The sequence below is a fragment of the Eurosta solidaginis genome, chromosome 3, assembly GCF_040869045.1.
Source record: "Eurosta solidaginis isolate ZX-2024a chromosome 3, ASM4086904v1, whole genome shotgun sequence".
In the NCBI taxonomy this organism is placed as follows: domain Eukaryota; kingdom Metazoa; phylum Arthropoda; class Insecta; order Diptera; family Tephritidae; genus Eurosta; species Eurosta solidaginis.
In genome coordinates, this window is record NC_090321.1 from 94,692,878 (window position 1) to 94,713,496 (window position 20,619).

The 20,619-nt window shown below is 36.2% G+C and overlaps 1 protein-coding gene across 6 annotated transcripts in view; it reads left to right on the plus strand.

Moving 5' to 3' along the window:
* The window catches only part of Slc45-1 (Solute carrier family 45 member 1), a 204,507-nt gene that overhangs the window by 170,049 nt on the left and 13,839 nt on the right, over positions 1-20,619 (plus strand). For 5 of the 6 annotated variants that reach the window (XM_067772785.1, XM_067772784.1, XM_067772787.1 and 2 more), the window contains 2 exons: positions 15,594-16,411; positions 16,480-16,682. In XM_067772785.1, the coding sequence (XP_067628886.1) occupies positions 15,646-16,411; positions 16,480-16,682 (969 nt within the window). In that variant the 5' untranslated portion in view covers positions 15,594-15,645. Of the gene's footprint in view, positions 1-4,256; positions 4,279-15,593; positions 16,412-16,479; positions 16,683-20,619 lie in introns of those variants that run through there. The other variant, XM_067772786.1, reaches the window with a different exon arrangement.

A 20,619-nucleotide genomic window follows, 5' to 3' on the forward strand; every position in this document is an offset into this window, starting at 1 on the left:
CTATGGAGACAAAATAAGGGAAAATGAACCTAGGGTAACCCTGGAATGTGTTGTTTGTATGATATGGCTATCAAATGAAAGGTGTTAATGAATATTTTAAAAGGGTGTGGGCCTTAGTTCTATAGGTGGACGCCTTTACGAGATATCGCCATAAAGGTGGACCAGGGGTGACTCTAGAATTTGTTTGTACGATATGGGTATCAAAAGAAAGGTGTTAATGAGTGTTTTAAAAGGGAGTAGGCCTTAGTTCTATGGGTGGACGTCTTTTCGAGATATTGCCATAAAGGTGGACCAGGGGTGACTCTAGGAATTGTTTGTACGATATGGGTATCAAATGAAAGTTGATAATGAGTATTTTAAAAGGGAGTGGACCTTAGTTCTATGGGTGGACGCCTTTTCGAGATATCGCCATAAAGGTGGACCAGGGGTGACTCTAGAATTTGTTTGTACGATATGGGTATCAAATGAAAGGTGTTAATGAGTATGGGAGGGGGCCTTAGTTTTATAGGGGAACTCCTTTTCGAGATATCGCCATAAAGGTGGATCAGGGATGACTCTAGAATACGTTTATACAATATGGGTGTCAAACGAAAGGTGTTAATGAGTATTTTAAAAGGGAGAGGGCCTTAGTTCTATGGGTGGACGCCTTTTCGAAATATCGATATAAAGGTGGACCAGTGGTGACTCTAGAATTTGTTTGTACGATATGGGTATCAAATGAAAGGTGTTAATGAGTATTTTAAAAGGGAGTGGGCCTTAGTTCTATAGGTGGACGCCTTTTCGAGATATCGCCACAAAGGTGGACCAGTGGTGACTTTAGAATTTGTTTACGATATGGGTATCAAATGAAAGGTGTTAATGAGTATTTTAAAAGGGAGTGGGCCTTAGTTCTATAGGTGGACGCCTTTTCGATATATCGCCATAAAGGTGGACCAGTGGTGACTCTATAATGTGTTTGTACAATATGGGTGTCAAATTAAAGGTATTAATAACAATTTAAAAGGGAGTGGTGGTAGTTGTATATGTGAAAGCGTTTTCGAGATTTCGACCAAAATGTGGACCAGGGTGACCCAGAACATCATCTGTCGGGTACCGCTAATTTATTTATATATGTAATACCACGAACTGTATTCCTGCCATGATTCCAAGGGCTTTCGATTTCGCCCTGCAGAACTTTTTCATTTTCTTCTACTTAATAATGGTAGGTGTCACACCCATTTTACAAAGTTTTTTTCTAACGTTATATTTTGCCTCAACAAACCAATGAAATTACCATGTTTCATCCCTTTTTTCGTATTTGGTATAGAATTATGGCATTTTTTTCATTTTTCGTAATTTTCGAAATCAAAAAAGTGGGCGTGGTCATAGTCGGATTTCGGCCATTTTTTATACCAATACAAAGTGTGTTCAGGTAATTATGTGAACTGATTTTAGTAAAGATATATCGATTTTTGCTCAAGTTATCATGTTAACGGCCGAGCGGAAAGACTGACGATCTACTGTGTATAAAAACTGGGCGTGGCTTCAACCGATTTCGCCCTTTTTCACAGAAAACAGTTATCGTCCTAGAATCTAAGAGCATACCAAATTTGACAAGGATTGGTAAATATTTGTTCGACTTATGGCATTAAATGTATCCTAGACAAATCAAATGAAAAAGGGCGGAGCCACGCCCATTTTGAAATTTTCTTTTGTATTTTGTTGCACCATATCATTACTGGAGTTGAATGTTGACATAATTTACTTATATACTGCAAAGACATTAAATTTTTTGTAAAAATTTCACTTAAAAAAATTTTTTTTTAAGTGGGCGTGGTCGTTCTCCGATTTTGCTAATTTTTATAAAGCATACATATAGTAATACAAGTAACATTCCTGCCAAATTTCATTATGATATCTTCAACGACTGCCAAATTACAGCTTGCAAAACTTCTAAATTACCTTCTTTTAAAAGTGGGCGGTGCCATGCCCATTGTCCAAAATTTTACATATTTTCTATTCTGCGTCATAAGTTCAACCCACCTACCAAGTTTCATCGCTTTATCCGTCTTTGGTAATGAATTATCGCAATTTTTCGATTTTTCGAAATTTTCGATATCGAAAAAGTGGGCCTGGTTATAGTCCGATATCGTTCATTTTAAATAGCGATCTGAGATGAGTGCCCAGGAACCTACATACCAAATTTCGTCAAGATACCTCAAAATTTACTCAAATTATCGTGTTAACGGACGGACGGACGGACGGACATGGATCAATCAAATTTTTTTTCGGTACTGATGATTTTGATATATGGAAGTCTATATCTATCTCGATTCCTTTATACCTGTACAACCAACCGTTATCCAATCAAAGTTAATATACTGAGTATAAAAATTATAAAATTGAACAAAATATATGTACATATATTGCATTTATTTACACGTCTGCTCTGTCTGACGTGGAGCTGTGTACTGTCTTGTTGGAAAGTAAATATTTGTAGCTGTGCGCGCAGTTCGCTATATCTGTCTTATAATTGAGCCTAATGTATGTTTGCATCTTTGTCGACGATATGTAACATTTCTAGAGTGAAACGTTTGCTATAATGTTGTTCTTGCTGGAGAATATTTGTTTCTTCAAAACTTCAAGCAACATCCAAAAAATTGGCAAAAATTAAGTGTAATATAAAGTTCCTTTTACAATGTAGAAAGTCTAAGCTAATACCGAATTTCATAAAAAATTCAGATAAATGTTATAAATTATTTGTATCTGACCGTGACACATACAATGACATAGAAAAACTTCTACAACAACACGCACATTACTATCAAACAAAAATATTAAACTTACTAATCAAACATAAACATAATGCAATGCAGAACTAAATAGAAAAATAGAAGAAGTAACAACAAAATTAAAAGAACAATTAAGCGAAGAAGATTTCCATGAGTTTATGGAAAGCGAAGAAAAAATTATTAATTTAAGTATGGTTAAAAAACTTCCCCTGAAAATTTTTCCAGCTTTGCGATCTTAGTTGTTCAATAAAAAAAACTATCCATTTGGAATCCATAAAATCTCCGTATCGCTGAAATCGAAAAAATGGAGTCCCCAATAATGACATACGAGCCGGAACCGTGCGCATCTTGCGCAACAAATATAAAAGTCTCATATCAAATATCAACAGAAATCAGCTTAAATAAACTTACATGCGGTTGCGCTACCATCTGGCGAATGTTAGCAACTGCCGGTAATGCAGTGTTAGTTCTAATCAAATATTCACAATAGTGCCATAGTGCAAATAGATTTTTTGTGTGCTCACAATCGTCTATTTTTAACAAATTATTTTAATAAAATATAACTACACAAAACCACCACGACTAATAACGCCCAAAGCTCGCTAATAGCACGAATCCCCATCTTTACAACCAAAACTTTATTTGTAGATGTTGATTCCAAATAAGAGCGAAAAAGGGGCCTGTATATAAAAACAGCAATTAGAAATCTTATATAAGATGAACGGCTAGACTTAAAAAAAGCAAACTTATGTCTAAAGCAGTAAAAAGAAATAAACTCAAAAATTTTCAAAAACTTCGTTCATTTCAAATAATAATTAAAAGTCAAGAACTCTCAGACTTCTAACTTTAAAACGTATTGAGTTGTAGCTACATAAAGCAGCGTTTCGGGTCGTTTTCGACCCGAACGTAGGTCTACGGTTAAGTCTTATTGCAACGGGTCACCCAACCAGGGCCGTAGAGAGAAAATCCGGGCCCGGGACTAACCAATTTACGGGCCCCCTATAAAAAATCCACTAATACATTTGATTAACTTGAATTAGTGATGTCTCATTCATGAATCATTATTGATGGATTAAAGGAAAAACAATTTTGCCACATCAACTAAATGATTTTTGGACTAAGAGCTGACAATAAAATTAGCACAGAATATTTACTATTTATACTATTTTATTGTAACGTAGAAATGAAATTCTCCATTAGCAGCCATATATTCTTACAAATAATCTGTTCTAGTTATTTGGTAACATTTTAATACATTTCTGATAAATTTAATGATGATTATACGTTTTAATTACTCAATATAGAAATTTCGGGTATCAAAGAATGGCTTTACTTGATTTTTTCGCTGCTAAATTTTTATAATAATATCAAAATTTAACTGTCTTGCCAAAACGGATTCAACACAAAACGTGGAAAGTCCTGAAACTCGCTCTTGAGATGAACACTATCTATGAAAGTTTTTGATTCTTGAAAGGACGCTGAAGGACTGCACTAGCTACAGTGACAGGTATGGTACAAAAGATACGTAAAGCAACACAAATGTGGGGAAAATTGTATACAGATTTTGAACATATGTATGTAGATGGCATTTATCAATTCCAATGGTGACAGGCCTTTATCAAAATTTGCTTCGTAAATGTGTTTCAAGCGCATAATTTCGCATTCTAAGCTTTGAAAAATGTCCGAATTGTATTTTTCGACAAATTTTGCTGCGCCCGCCCGAATCGTAGTTTCATCCATGTCTTCAAATTGTCACAAAAAGGAAAACGTCTCGTTTAAATTTATCATAGCTGCAAATTGTTCAGTAATGCCAGTGATTACCGAATCGACGATCACCGAGAATGTATTGGTTTTAAAATCAGACTCTGGATTATCCGTAATCATTTCATTTCCATTTTCTTCAAAACTTCTTTTGGGTTTTCTCTTTCGAATGTCCGAAAACTTTGGAGAGATATTCAATTTAATAGCAACTGTTTTGCATTCGTTTAAAATTGTTTCCCATTCGTTCCTGATCAACTTCAAATCAGCTAATAAGGCATCTAGATGTCGGACCTCAACATCTATGGTGGCGTCTCTAGCTTCGAGGACCACGTTTCTTTCATTAGTGGTAGTCAGTATTTTGAATCAAATTGAGGACAGCAAGATAAATTCGAAATTGTTGATGTACTTGAGAATGCCGGTAACATCGCCGTATGCTTGCGCAGTAAAATATGGCTTTTGGCTGAAAGACTATGAAGAGAGCTCGGTACATTTTTTTGAGCAATTTCCCATCGTTGTAGAGTGCTGCTGAAAATAGTAAAACATTTTGTACAACTCTGCAGCCGTACAGCATTCAGCAGCACCAACACCACATGAGATTGTGGGTTGCACAAGGCGAGTAATGAGCATTCCAGTTGTTGTCGAGAATGTGACGTAGTGCTCCGTTGTAAGCTCCTTTCATATTGGCGCCGTTATCGTACCCTTTTGCTCGACAATCTTCAATCAAGTATGGCAAATCAGATCAGCGATTTTTTACCAGTTTTTTGGTAACATTTCACGAAAGCCAAAACCGTTCTTGAATTGTAAAATTTATTGCTTTTGAATTGAAATGGAGTTAGCGCAAAATGAACGTAGTCAACGTGACTAGCATTAGGCATAGCATCAACGATAATAGCAAAATACTTGGCTTTCTTGCCTTGATCTAATATAGTTTCCCTCACGTGCTTTGCACAAATTTCTATAAACTCGTTCTGAATATCTGGGGAAAGATAGTGAACTTGTAATCGTTTGTGCTGCTGTTGTGAAATCCCAACTTTCTCCAAATGATCTCTAAGTATCGGATCATAATGGCTTATGAGATCTTAGAAGCCCAAAAAATGTCCATTGTTTTGTTCACCAAGATATATGCTTTCACCTTTGAAAGCTAGGCCTCTTTCCACCAAAAATAAAATAGTGTCCAAAATTATATATAAAATGTCTTTCCACTTTTGAGTTTCAGTGATTAGCTGTTCATTGATAAGTATATCAATTTTAGCCTCCGTTTGATTTTGTAAAGATCGCCATTGAATATAACATTAGCGCCCCGATTCTGAGCGTTATCGGCAAAATAGTTCCCAGAACATTATGTAACCGAATATCGTTACCAGTTCTTTTATTCGCGATTCTGGCCCAAGTGGTAACGCTGTCATCACCGAGAAACTCACCAGTGTCTGTGGAGAAATTTGAAAGGTAGTTTTTTTCGCTTTCACGGTTGCCACTATGGTCCGTTTGGACAAAAAATTGTCCCTTCCAACCCCATTTGGTCCGCTGGTCCCTTTTCTTCAATTTTGGTCCTTTTTAGGCAGTAGCCACGATTGGTACTTTTCTTTCTTTTTCACTCAGGTAAAAATTCAAAATATTACCCAAAAATTCGCCACACTTTCGTTAGCCCCCATATAATTTTGAATTTACTTCAATGGAACTCTCACCATAAAAAATTGCTCAGTCAGTAAAATGTACCAGGACCATAACATTTTATCTAGGATATAATTTATGCCAGGCATTAAAAAGAAAAATGTTGGAAAACATATTGTCGTTAATTGTTGATGAAATAACCGACTAATCAAAAAACTCTTCTTTTATAATAATATTAATAACGGCTAGATATTTCGATCGGTTATACAACACTATGTAAAATATATGAAAATAAAAATTGCTTCTCGCCTAGCATAGCTTAAAGCGAGCACTCTGCCGGGAGCCTAACACTTTCAAAACTTATACAAAGAAATCTATGCATTACTTCTCGTTTGGCACTTTGATATTTAAATAATTCTCACCCAGCTCAATGAGTTCAAGGAATTCCAGGACTATTGTGGTGTTAAGCCACAAAGGGTAATTGGCACAAGAAATATTTAAACTCGAAGACAGAAGGAAGCAAATGCAAAAGGGATTTGATTTCGGAAGAAATTTTTTGTATAAAATTATTCCCGTAGGTGCTAGCAGAACCCCTGAGGCGGATCAAAACTCACACCTACTGAATCCAGGCTCTGATATGAAGTTTAAACGTTAAGGGAAAAAATAAGCATCTATAAAAATAGCACTAACAAAATTGCCTAGTTTCATTTATGATTTACCGAGTTTTCCACATACATAGTTCGGCAACACCAGAACGCAAATTTTGAACCGTTTCTTACTAAAACCTAACTGCAATATACATTTTATTTCATTGCAATCAACAACATAATGCTAGAACCAAGATCTTTGTGACCAAAACTAGGTTCACAACGTTTGGTTGGTGGAAGACATAAACTTATCCTATGTCAAAATATAGTATAATTTTTGGTTGCATGCATATATATTTGTTTGTTCAGCTTGAACTAAAGGAAAGTCTTCACTATGTTTAGTAAAATTTTATATGGAAACATTTTAAAATTTTGTATTTTATGCTAATAAAATAAAACAAAAATTTGGTACTTTTTTCGATGAATTTTGGTCCCAAATGAAAACATGGTGAGGCAACCGTGTTCACTTTACCGAAAATGTCTCACTTGTAGATACGAGGTTAACGAATACACGGGACGATGTGTATATGCATATTATGCATGATAAGTGTCTACATAGGTATATTGTAATTTATTTTGTGAAAGTACATAATGTAAACAAATATGTATAGCAAGATTCAACACTTTTTTGCTATTATTTTATATTTGCGCTTACAATTTTTTATTTGTCAGTTTTGCCTTTTTCTAAACAACAGCTGTTGTGTGGTTATTTCGATGTAACCACCTACTTTTGTGGGTAAAAAATTATCCGACTACTTTCGTGGGTAGAATACCAAAAGGGTGTAAAAGTTGCCACATGATTTCGTTACCGCGGTGAAGAATGTTGTTACCACACTAGAATCGGGGCGTTAATGTGATCTTGAGTATTTTCGTGTGATGGCAGTTTATCGCATAGCTTCTTCCACACCTGCAATTTCGAATATCCGCTAGGACAACAAATTTTGTGTCAATTTTAAGTATTGGTGCTTAACAGACGACATGGTAGGCAATAAAAAGTATTACTACTTGCACTTCACACCAACCAGTCACGCTCCACTTTCTCTCCATTTGGCAAGATTCTATCTAACAACGAGGTAGGAAATGCTTCGTATTGACAATCACGTGGAAAAATAATAGGACACTTTTGATGACCTCGACGAATTATTTCGTTGACTTCTTCAGATCACAAAAACTCATTATTCACGGTACCGATATCGAAGTCATTTAAATAATCTGTACTTTAATACAGAGTTGGTGGTATCGTTGGTAGACTTTTTGAAGATGAGCCTTCATCAGTGTCACCACGAAAACTTTACGATTTCGGATTCATATAAACATACATTTTTGTTTGATGTTTTTATTGTCTTCTCAGGCCCAGGCAAAAAACTATTATCAATATTCGTTGCTTTTGAAATTCGGCTTAAAATTTGCACATGGAACAACTAAAGACTCTCCTGAATTTAAAAAAATTCTTATTACCTCTCAATCGCGGACCCCCTGAGAAACATGTTTTTGTTTGATGTTTTTATTGTCTCCTCAGGCCCAGGTAAAAAAATAATTATCAATATTCGTTGCTTTTGAAATTCGGCTTAAAATTTGCACATGGAGAAACTAAAGACTCTCTTGAATTAAAAAAAATTCTTATTACCTCTCAATCGCGGGCCCCTGAGAAACATGTTTTTGTTTGATGTTTTTATTGTCCCCTCAGGCCCAGGCAAAAAATTGTTATCAATATTCGTTTCTTTTGAAATTCGGCTTAAAATTTGCACATGGAACAACTAAAGACTCTCCTGAATTAAGAAAAAAATTCTTATTACCTCTCAATCGCGGGCTCCTGAGAAACACGTTTTTGTTTGATGTTTTTATTGTCTCCTCAGGCCCTGGCAAAAGAAGCATTATCAATATTCGTTGCTTTTGAAATTCGGCTTAAAATTTGCACATGGAACAACTAAAGACTCTCCTGAATTAAAAAAAATTTGTATTACCTCTCAATCGCGGGCCCCCTGAGAAACACGTTTTTGTTTGACGTTTTTATTGTCTCCTCAGGCCCAGGCAAAAAATCATTATCAATATTCGTTGCTTTTGAAATTCGGCTTAAAATTTGCACATGGAACAACTAAAGACTCTCCTGAATTAAAAAAATTCTTATTACCTCTCAATCGCGGGCCCCTGAGAAACATGCTTCTGTTTGATGTTTTTATTGTCTCCTCAGGCCCAGGCAAAAAATTATTATCAATATTCGTTAATTTTGAAATTCGGCTTAAAATTTGCACACGGAACAACTAAAGACTCTCCTGAATTAAAAAAAAATCTTATTATCTCTGAATCGCGGCCCCCCTGAGAAAAACGTGTTTGTTTGATGTTTTTATTGTCTCCTAAGGCCCAGGCAAAAAATCATTATCAATATTCGTTGCTTTTGAAATTCGGCTTAAAATTTGCACATGGAACAACTAAACACTCTCCTGAATTAAAAAAAAATCTTATTACCTCTCAATCGCGGGCCCCTTAGAAACACGTTTTTGTTTGATGTTTTTATTGTCTCCTCAGGCACAGGCAAAAAATCATTATCAATATTCGTTGCTTTTGAAATTCGGCTTAAAATTTCCACATGGAACACCTAAAGACTCTCCTGAATTAAAAAAAATTCTTATTACCTCTCAATCGCGGGCCCCCTGAGAAACACGTTTTTGTTTGATGTTTTTATTGTCTCCTCAGGCCCAGACAAAAAATTATTATCAATATTCGTTGCTTTTGAAATTCGGCTTAAAATTTGCACATGGAACAACTAAAGACTCTACTGAATTAAAAAAAATGTCTTAGTACCTATAAATCGCGGGCCCCCTCAGAAAACTCGGACCCGGGGGGAATCCCCTCATTCCTCCCCCCCCCCCCCCCCCCCCCCCCCTCTCGACGGGCCTGCACCCAACTAAGTTAACAATTGCCTCTGACTGAGCGTCTTATTTCATTCTGATAACATGAACAAGCCATAAACGATGTTACGCATTGCAATATGTTCATGTCTGTGTAAAGTTCAATAAAACTTCCTTCGATACACACCCTAGGTTAGGCGCCCGTAAATCTTTCCAACATAGATGAATGGATTTGCGATTGAGCGCTGTCAAAATTCACATTTTTTATAACATTTGTCAATGATGCCACTCCAAACAAAAATTAATAGAACTGAATATAGAGATTTTTGACATTCATTTAGGGGACTTCATAGTTTCAATCATTTAATAAGACGATTGCCGCAAAATATTAAATTTTTATACACAGTTGAGCAGAGCTCACAGAGTATATTAACTTTGATTGCATAATGGTTGGTTGTGCAGGTATAAAGGAATCGAGATAGATATAGACTTCCATATATCAAAATCATCAGTATCGAAAAAAAATTCGATTGAGCCATGTCCGTCCGTCCGTCTGTCCGTTAACACGATAACTTGAGTTAATTTTGAGGTATCTTGATGAAATTTGGTATGTAGGTTCCTGGGCACTCATCTCAGATCGCTATTTAAAATGAACAATATCGGACAATAACCACGCCCACTTTTTCGATATCGAAAATTTCGAAAAATCGAAAAAGTGCGATAATTCATTACCAAATACGCATTAAGCGATGAAACTTGGTAGATGAGTTGAACTTATGACGCAGAATAGAAAACTAGTAAAATTTTGGACAATGGGCGTGGCACCGCCCACTTTTAAATGAAGGTAATTTAGAAGTTTTGCAAGCTGTTATTTGGCAGTCGTTGAAGATATCATGATGAAATTTGGCAGGAACGTTACTCTTATTACTTTATGTCTGCTTAATAAAAATTAGAAAATCGAAGAACGACCACGCCCACTTTTAAAAGAAAAGTTAATATCTTTACAGCATATAAGTAAATTATGCCAAAATTCAACTCCAGTAATTATATGGTGCAACAAAATACAAAAATAAAAGAAAATTTCAAAATGGGCGTGGCTCCGCCCTTTTTCATTTAATTTGTCTAGGATGCTTTTAATGCCATAAGTCGAACAAAAATTAACCAATCCTTGTGAAATTTGGTAGAGGCTTAGCCCCTAGGACGGTAACTGTTTTCTGTGAAAAAGGGCGAAATCGGTTGAAGCCACGCTCAGTTTTTATACACAGTCGATCGTCTGTCCTTCCGCTCGGCCGTTAACACGATAACTTGAGCAAAAATCTATATATCTTTACTAAACTCAGTTCACGTACTTATCTGAACTCACTTTGTATTGGTGTAAAAAATGGCCGAAATCCGACTATGACCACGCCCACTTTTTCGATATCGAAAATTACGAAAAATGAAAAAAATGCCATAATTATATACCAAATACAAAAAAAGGAATGAAACATGGTAATTTTATTGGTCTATTGACGCAAAATATAACTTTAGAAAAAAACTTGGTAAAATGGGTGTGACACCTACCATATTAAGTAGAAGAAAATGAAAAAGTTTTGCAGGGCGAAATCAAAAGCCCTTGGAAAGTTGAAAGGAATACTGTACGTGGTATTACATATATAAATAAATTAGCGGTACCCGACAGATGATGTTCTGGATCACCCTGGTCCACATTTTGGTAGATATCTCGAAAACGCCTTCACATATACAACTACGGGCCACTCCCTTTTAAAACCCTCATTAATACCTTTAATTTGATACCCATATCGTACAAACACATTCTAGAGTCACCCCTGGTCCACGTTTATGGCGATATCTCGAAAAGGCATCCACATATAGAACTAAGGCCCACTCCTTTTTAAAATACTCATTAACACCTTTCATTTGATACCCGTATCGTACAAACAAATTCTAGAGTCACCCCTGGTCCACCTTCATGTCGATATCTCGAAAAGGCGTCCACCTATAGAACTAAGTCCCACGCCTTTTTAAAATACTCATTAACACCTTTCATTTGATACCCATATCGTACAAAAACATTCTAGAGTCACCCCTGGCCCACCTTTATGGCGATATCTCGAAAAGGCATCCACCTATAGAACTAAGGCCCACTCCCTTTTAAAATACTCATTAACACCTTTCATTTGATACCCATATCGTACAAAAACATTCTAGAGTCACCCCTGGCCCACCTTTATGGCGATATCTCGAAAAGGCATCCACCTATAGAACTAAGGCCCACTCCCTTTTAAAATACTCATTAACACCTTTCATTTGATACCCATATCGTACAAACAAATTCTAGAGTCACCCCTGGTCCACCTTTATGGCGATATCTCGAAAAGGCGTCCACCTATAGAACTAAGGCCCACACCCTTTTAAAATACTCATTAACACCTTTCATTTGATACCCATATCGTACACAAACATTCTAGAGTCACCCCTGGCCCACCTTTATGGCGATATCTCGAAAGGGCATCCACCTACAGATCTAAGGCCCACTCCCTTTTAAAATACTCATTAACACCTTTCATTTGATACCCATATCGTACACAAACATTCTAAAGTCACCCTGGTCTACCTTTATGGAGATATCTCGAAAAGGCGTCCACTTATAGAACTAAGACCCACGCCCTTTTAAAATACTCATTAACACCTTTCATTTGATACCCATATCGTACAAACAAATTCTCGAGTCAGGCCTGGCCCACCTTTATGGCGATATCCCTAAATGGCGTCCAGCTATAGATCTATGGCCCACTTCCTCTTAAAATACTCTTTAATACCTTCCATTTGATAAACATGTCATACAAAACACATTCCAGGGTTACCCTAGGTTCCTTTTACAACATGGTGATTTCCCTTACTTTGTCTCCACAGCTCTCAACTGAGTATGTAATGTTCGGTTACACCCGAACTTAGCCTTCCTTACTTGTTTTATTTACAATAATACGACTTGTTCAAGTTAAAGACAAATAAGTAAGAGAAAAATTAACATTTTATTTAAATTAATTTGTCAAATATTGTATTACTTTTAACTCACAGTGAAAAACAAAGTTTCTTTCGAAATTTGAGCGAATCGGAGCTAGGGTATAATAGCTAACATTATGTAGTGGATAGGGCTTGTCTTACATGGCTGACGTTCCAGATTCGGAGATCAGAATCGACTGGTTACAAAAACTTGTTTAGTGATAACTTTTGAATGGGAAATAATATTTACCCTCCGCCTTCCAACTAAGTATATTTACACTCAAAAACGAATTTTTATCTTTTTCCCCATCATGTTTCAACACATTTCTGCGGTTGTAAAGTTTACCGAAATTTTTGGCTCGTTTTTCGTTTTTTCAGCTGACGCGAGGGATTTATCTGTGATTGTTGCCAGCACAAACTTGAGATAAATCCCTCGTGAGAGCGTATACAAATTATTGGTATTAACTTATCTTAGCTCTCGAACTCTCTTCACTAGATTTTTAGGCTGCCGTTGTTTTATATGTTAATGCTGCTCTCCAAATAAACTAAGTCCTTACTATTTCGAAGCTATGGCTGCCTACAGTGACGTTGCGCAAATGCACTGACTCTTTGCTTGATTACGGCAGGTAGGTACCCTAGATTTTTTTCACACACACCATCGAAACCATCTAAGTAAACAGAAGTTACTGCGCAGGTGTTCAGTCCGATGATATCAATGTCGTCAGCATATGCCAGTGTTTGTAATACAGGCTTTTAGAAATATTGTTCCATAACGGATAAGTTATAAAGCTTGTATTACTTTCTCCGACATCAAATTAAAGAAATCTCACAATAGGGGGCCAAATTGTCTGAAGCTTCATTCGATTTCGATTGGCTCAGAGTGTCCCTTCCAAATTCTTACTGAGCTGGCAGAATTGCTCAACGTCATTTTGCCGTATAAATTGGCGGTGAAACCAAATTCAGACATCCTAGCATATAGGCAGCTGCTTTTCGTGTTATCAAAGACGGCTCCAACGACTAACAGGTGATGGGATTCAAGGGGTTGTGTAGCGCAATATATAGCTTCTCCAACCCAATTGTCAACCTCACCTTCGAGCGGCGAATCCCTTTTCACTAACAGACGAGGCTCTGGCGACCCCAAGCTCCTCATGGAACTTAGGGATGGGGAGGGAGTGATGGCCTGAAGGTTTAATGTGGCCATATAAATCGTTCCCGAGATGGTCGGACTAGCACCTTAATGGTGCTGTGTTACCGGAGCGTACCGGATCTGTATGCGGCAAAGGACCTTCACAGCGACAACACTCCCCAAAGCCTTCAGGGAGTAACTTTATCGCTACAACATCAACAACAACTAACAGGTAATATGTGTGAATTTTTTTGGGTTTTTATTTCAAGATTTGACGCTGTCTCTATTTAAAAGTGCTTAAAATTTTCTTTCTATAACCTTAGTACTTTCTGCATATTAGTTACGGTCACCGTTTTAGTTCTTAAAGAAAGAATATCTTGTGTAAGCCTAAATAAAAATATAGCCCACCAACCAAGCCTAAATCAACAGTTATCAAAATATTTGAAATAAGCGTGACACCGAACGATTCCAATTTTTCTTTTTTTTTCGAGAACGGTTATTACATGTCCTATGATAAAAATTGGTGGACAAATCCTTCATGCTACAAAGCACATAAATATTTATATAAGTGAAAAACTCACATAATCAGTCATTAATGGGCGCTGAACCCCCTAGGGGAATTTAGTCGTTTTGTAACAAGTCACGCCAAACAAATTTCAACTAAACTGACGGTAATTGGTAGTACCAAGGGAGGTCAAATCTTGCTCTACATATCTCTCCCATTTCAGTAGAGGTCTTCCCTTTCATCTGATTGCAAATAGCGGTGTCGATTGAAATACATACATATGTACTTTTACATATAACATTAACTACCCAGCGCTGGTGTTGTTCAACCATTCGGCTATCACAGTGGGGAAAATAAAGAAGACATCAAAACAACAACGGGGCCAAAAAAATTGCTAATGAGCTTTAGGGTGTCGTTCTAATTTAATCATTTAAGAAAAAATATGTCCAACGTTCGAAACGAGCTCAAGGCCACAACAATATTTTTTGTTTAATGATTATTGTTTTTTTCATTTTTCTGTAATTGAAAATTTTTATTTTGTTTTTGGAATAGTAAGTAGAAAATTTTTCAATTATAGAAAAATTAAAAAAAAAAACAGTAATCATTACAAAAAATTATTGTTCTGGCCTTGAGCTCGTTTCGAACCATGAATACTTTATCAATAGGCCGATAAAACAGAAACAAATTGTTAATAAACCATGGGCACTTGGGAAATGTCAAACAAAGTAATTGACAATAAACAAATCCAACATTATCAGTGTCATGCAACAGATGGCGCAACGCTGAATAAATATAGTTGGTAAGAAGGAATAGAAGTAGCAATTTATCAGCCAAACAAACCACCGCTGTATAGATAAATGGTTAGCGCAGCGTGCCTAAAGCGTGCTGATGATGAAGGCTTAGCACCCTTCGAAATGGATATATCTGCGCAGCTATGGCAGGTTGTCTGAAAAATTTTCTACTTACTATTCCAAAAACAAAATAAAATTTTTCAATTATAGAAAAATTAAAAAAACAGTAATCATTACCAAAAATTATTGTTCTGGCCTTGAGCTCGTTTCGAACCATGAATACTTTATCAATAGCCCGATAAAACAAAAGCAATTGTTGAAAAAATATATCATAACAAAAAAATTATTGTGAGCCCCTTGAGCTCGTTCCGAACCCACGATCTTCGTTAATTCTTAAACGAAACGAAATTATTTTGATAAGTTATTTTTGCGCTTTAATGAAACGAAATAGACTTTAATAGTTTCCTAAGCATCTCTGCTTTATATATTGATCTGACATTTTTTGCTTATTTTCTTGCCGTTTCAGTTGGACTTCCTGTTATAATTCGTGACTGCGTTCGGAACCGTAAAAACCGAAAATGGTTGGCGTTGCAGCAAACACAAGTGAGAACAGCTTGTCATCGACGAAGAATCCGATGATAAAATATATGCTGAAAACACGAGAGAATCATGCGCGTAATCAGAAACACGATTATTCTCATGTTTTTCGGCGCAAGACGCGTTTCGAAATGTTCCGACTCTCAATAATTGCAATGTCTATTGAATTCGCTTACGCGGCCGAGACGGCCTTTGTATCTCCGATCCTATTACAGATCGGTATCAATCACAAACTAATGACTATGGCTTGGGGTATTTCGCCTATATTAGGCTTCTTCCTCTCACCGCTATTAGGATCGGTTAGTGATCGTTGCACTCTTAGCTGGGGTAGACGTCGGCCGATAATTACAGTTTTATCGATAGGTATCTTGATAGGATTAATATTAGTGCCTTACGGAAAAGATCTTGGCATCTTGTTGGGTGATGTTGGGTTTAATACTGCCACGGCGAATAACTTAAGTGCTATTAATGATACCATAGTGCCTGCGTTTATAGCGCCTGCTGAAGCTATCACAGCATCGGCACTTCCATCCCATTTCAAATTTGCGGCGATATTGACAATTGTGGGTATGGTACTATTAGATCTCAATGCAGACACTTGTCAAACACCAGCTCGTACATATATGTTGGATGTGTGTATACCAGAGGATCAAGCACGCGGTCTCACCACCTTTTCACTGCTGGCAGGATTTGGTGGTACAATTGGTTATGCTATTGGGGGTATTGATTGGTCGAAAACACAGATTGGTTGGTATACATAATATTGCCTGAATAGTAAAAGAACTATTTTAATAATAAACTTTTTTTCTTTGTAGGCGCATCGCTTGGCGGTAATATCCCTACTGTGTTTGGTATGGTTACCATTATATTTGTTATTTGCTATTTTGTCACGGTAACCACGTTCCGTGAAATTCCGCTAAAAGAAATTGAACGAGATGAAATGTTAAGACCTCTCTCAGCAGCTGCTATAAAGAAAGAACTGAGCAAGAAAAATAATGCAGTGTTTTACATAAAACAGGTAATACTTAGCATATAAAAACATAAATTAATTAATATGTAACTACGTATCTACCAGGCACCCAACTCTTAAGCGAACGATGGGTTGCTTCAAAATGATACCGAAAACAGAATACACCCTTCGTTTGGGGTTTTATCCTGATAATAAATCTTATTGAATTGATTCTTTTTTTTACATTTTTATTCGGATAACACTAACTGCAATCAGTTAAATGCCACTTAATTTGGATTTTATTCGGATTTAAAGTAAGCTTGAATTTTAGACGTCTTAGCTAAACCCATTCTTAAAACCAGCATTTTCCGGCGCAGAATACACAGTTTTATTGCAGGTCTTAGCACATATGTACGCGAAACAGAACGTTGAAAATAGTCCTAGCAAGGGGAAACATTGTCCTGGGAGGAGTCCGTTAAGGTGCTTTTCGATACACATTTCCCATCGGGAGATGATTTAGAAGAGCCAGCAGACAGCACTCACACTTACAGATCGAATGGGCGGTGAAGAAGTTTTCTGGGCCCACATGGTATATTCCCGACCATGCTTTAAGTTCAGGTAGAGGGGTCGTGGAATGGCTTAAAATAATATTCGATGGGTGCATAAGACTGAATCCTGTACCGCACTCTTGGAGAACTGCTCGTGTAGTTTTCCTAACAAAGGCGGGGAAGATCGGTCACGTGTATCCCTAAGTGTATAGACCCATTAGCTTGACATAGTTTCTATTCAAAACCTTTGAGAGGCTGAAAGATTTAGGTCCAACGTGGATAAAAAGCTGCTCTCCACAGCACTACATGCCTACACCAAAGGCAAGTCGTTAGACACCGCATTGCATAGGGTGGTAATAAGCATAGAGAAAGCCCTGGAATATAAGGAATATGCTCTAGGAGTCTTCTTAGACATTGCCGGGGCTTTCAACAATGTTTCTAAATGAGCGCTTATGGATGGTCTTAATTACATTAAAGTACATCCAGCCTTAACCAGATGGATCGGCTGCATGTTAAATTGCAGGAAGATTATATCACAATGGGGATAGGACACGAAATCAGGGAACAGGGGAACACCGCAGGGAGGGACGCTATCACCTTGTTGTTGTTGTTGTATCAATGCTTCGTCCCATCCAAGTGACTGGCGTTTTTGTTTTTTTTTGATATTGTTCTTTGAGTACAGGATTCACCTATCAATTCCTAGCATAGAGGTCGGACGCCTGTTTGTGGAGTTCACTGAGGTCATGCTTGTAAATATATATAATTTATTTTCGATAAATTAAGCTTCATTACTGCTATCAATCAGGTGTTTATTTCTCACAACAAATATCTGTTGGCTTTGGTAGTACCATCTTGGAGATTTTTTTCAACCTCACCTCAACTAGATTGCTAAATTAGGATATCAGCTGCAGAAACGTATTGAATATTCATTTGAGAACTGTACATTTCTCAAAATCTCTCAAAAGTTGGATAATAATTTGAAAATGCTAGTGACGTTGGAAATCAACTCGAGAACTATAAATTTTACAAAATTTCTCAGATAGGAGAATGAAGTGTGATATCAACTTGAGAACTAACTGTTTAAGAATAACTAGATTATGATGTTGGATATCACCTCCGGAACTAGATATATATTTCGCTGGAGAAATATATTTTAAATGTTTGTTGGGTAAGCAAAATCCATCTGTTGTCGTATCTACAAATTATCTAAATAATAAAAAACCTATGTTGCCGTACAAAAAAGCCTACTCCAAAGGCGGTCTTAAACTGTGACTGAAAAAGTGCTCAGTAGTTTACCTGGAGTTTGAATTTGACTAGAGTTTAAGCAAACTTAGTTTAAGCTTAGCTTAACCAACTACTGAAAACCGGGCTTTAATTTGTTATTAGTGAAAGTTCATATATTACGGATACATTCAAAGAGAAATATTACGAACTATAAATGATATGGAAGCTGAATTATAATATTTAAGTATGCATACATATGTAAATGTCATCTTCCCTAACATACTATAAAACTGTTAATGTAATAAAATCAGAGTTTTTGCCAAAATTTCGATAAAATCGTTCAGTTTTCGTTCCACTTATGTTATTAAATATTTTATGGAGAGATTAACTTTAAAGGAGCGGCCCAAAGTAGTAGTGACAAAAGAGACAATTATCATTTTTTCAGTCTCTCAGATACCTTATTGATATTAGAGATAAGATACCTGTTGACAACTACGACAAAACTTCAAAATCGACAGTGATTAAACGAAAATTTTAAGATAATGGTGCTGACAATTGTCTGTCCGACAAGATTGTCGTGACAATAATGCCGAAATGGAAATTGATATATAAGAAAATTACCCTTGCGAAACAACTTTATCGAAAAGCTTTTTTATTTTTTTTTTTATTTATTTATTTGTTTAAAGTCAACAACAAACATAAAATAGTCAACACAAAAGTTAACATATAGATCATGGTGGAATCACCAGGTGAAGTAAGCCGTCAGTTGTCTTGATCTAAATTCTTCTTTGTTCTATCGTTCGGCTATCTGAAAATTTTTCACCAATGTTGTCGAAAGTGTTGCTTCTTGTATTTTCCAGGAGTAAAATATGCCACTTTTAGTACTTTTTTCACATAAACTATTAGGTGAATATCGATGGACTTTTACTGGATTTAATTTCAGAGATTCATCATTTAGGTATCTTTGGCTTGCATAAGTAAGGCCGTGCTAAGGTAATACGTCCATATTTTTGATGTTTTCATTATATATGTTTAATTTGTTCCCAAAAAAATTAAGACAGGTCTTTGTTAAAACAAACTGTTTGCATTCACGTCATATTCAACCAAGGATCTTCCCCCGTACAGTGCTACTGAAGGCTTTGAAAGAATGTTTTTCTCATTCCTACAAGAACTCCAAAATTGTCGTAACTATTATACCATATTTTGAAAATACTTCGCTAAAACAGTGGTATTCTAAATATACAATAAATTTAACTCACTGTTGCTGTTTTGCTTTAAAAATTATACCACTAAGGTGAGAGTAATATTCCACTTAAGGATTGTAATTTAGAATATATGAATCCAGCTCGCTTCGGATCAGCACCTTCTGGTTCTAGGCCGACTGCCGCTGGGCTAGTCTATCCCCTAACATATTTTGGTAAATAATAACTTGGTAACATTAGTAATAAATCAGGAATTGAACTGTAAAGAGTTTTTGGGGGATCTTCTGATTAAGAGAAGAATAATATATGTTTTACTTCCGACTCTTAACGACAAATAAACAAAGCAGATGAACATGTCAATTAATTTTAAGGTATGGAAACACATTTGAGAGTATCGCGATCACTTCCAAATGTGACTGTAAAACTTTTCATCGAACCCGAAACCCATTTAAGTTCCGCAAAACTAAATAACTGACGTACATACGTACTATATATGAATAACACATCTTTCTTTTATGTCCGCTTTTTCAATGAAAGTTTCAACTGCAGTTGGAGTTGAGGTCAGTTTACTTTGGCCGCATCCATTAAATTTTACTGCTCATAACAATTTAAGTGGCCAAATTGAATTTTTTATTTTTATTCGATCCTAAAAGCAATGTAAATTTGCACTGGTCCTTTGCATTGGCGTTAGGTGGCACTGATATGCTAAAAAAACAGTTTATGTAATGGCTTTCGTAACAAGATATGTATTTTTCCACTCCTATTTTTTCAAAGCGGGTAAAAATATTACCCTCTCCTGACCGTCGAAAATACATCCCTACCGTTTCAGATAGCGTATATCTTCTGTCTTTTTTTATTTACTTCACCTGTATATTCCACCATGCATATAGATACATCGAACTTACAACAATTGGCACAAGAATCAACGATACTATAATTAACAATAAAGTTGAATTTCATAAATACATAGTTCTTTAAAAAGCACCTTAAAAGTAATAAAATGATATTTTACTGGCGAAATGCATAGGATGA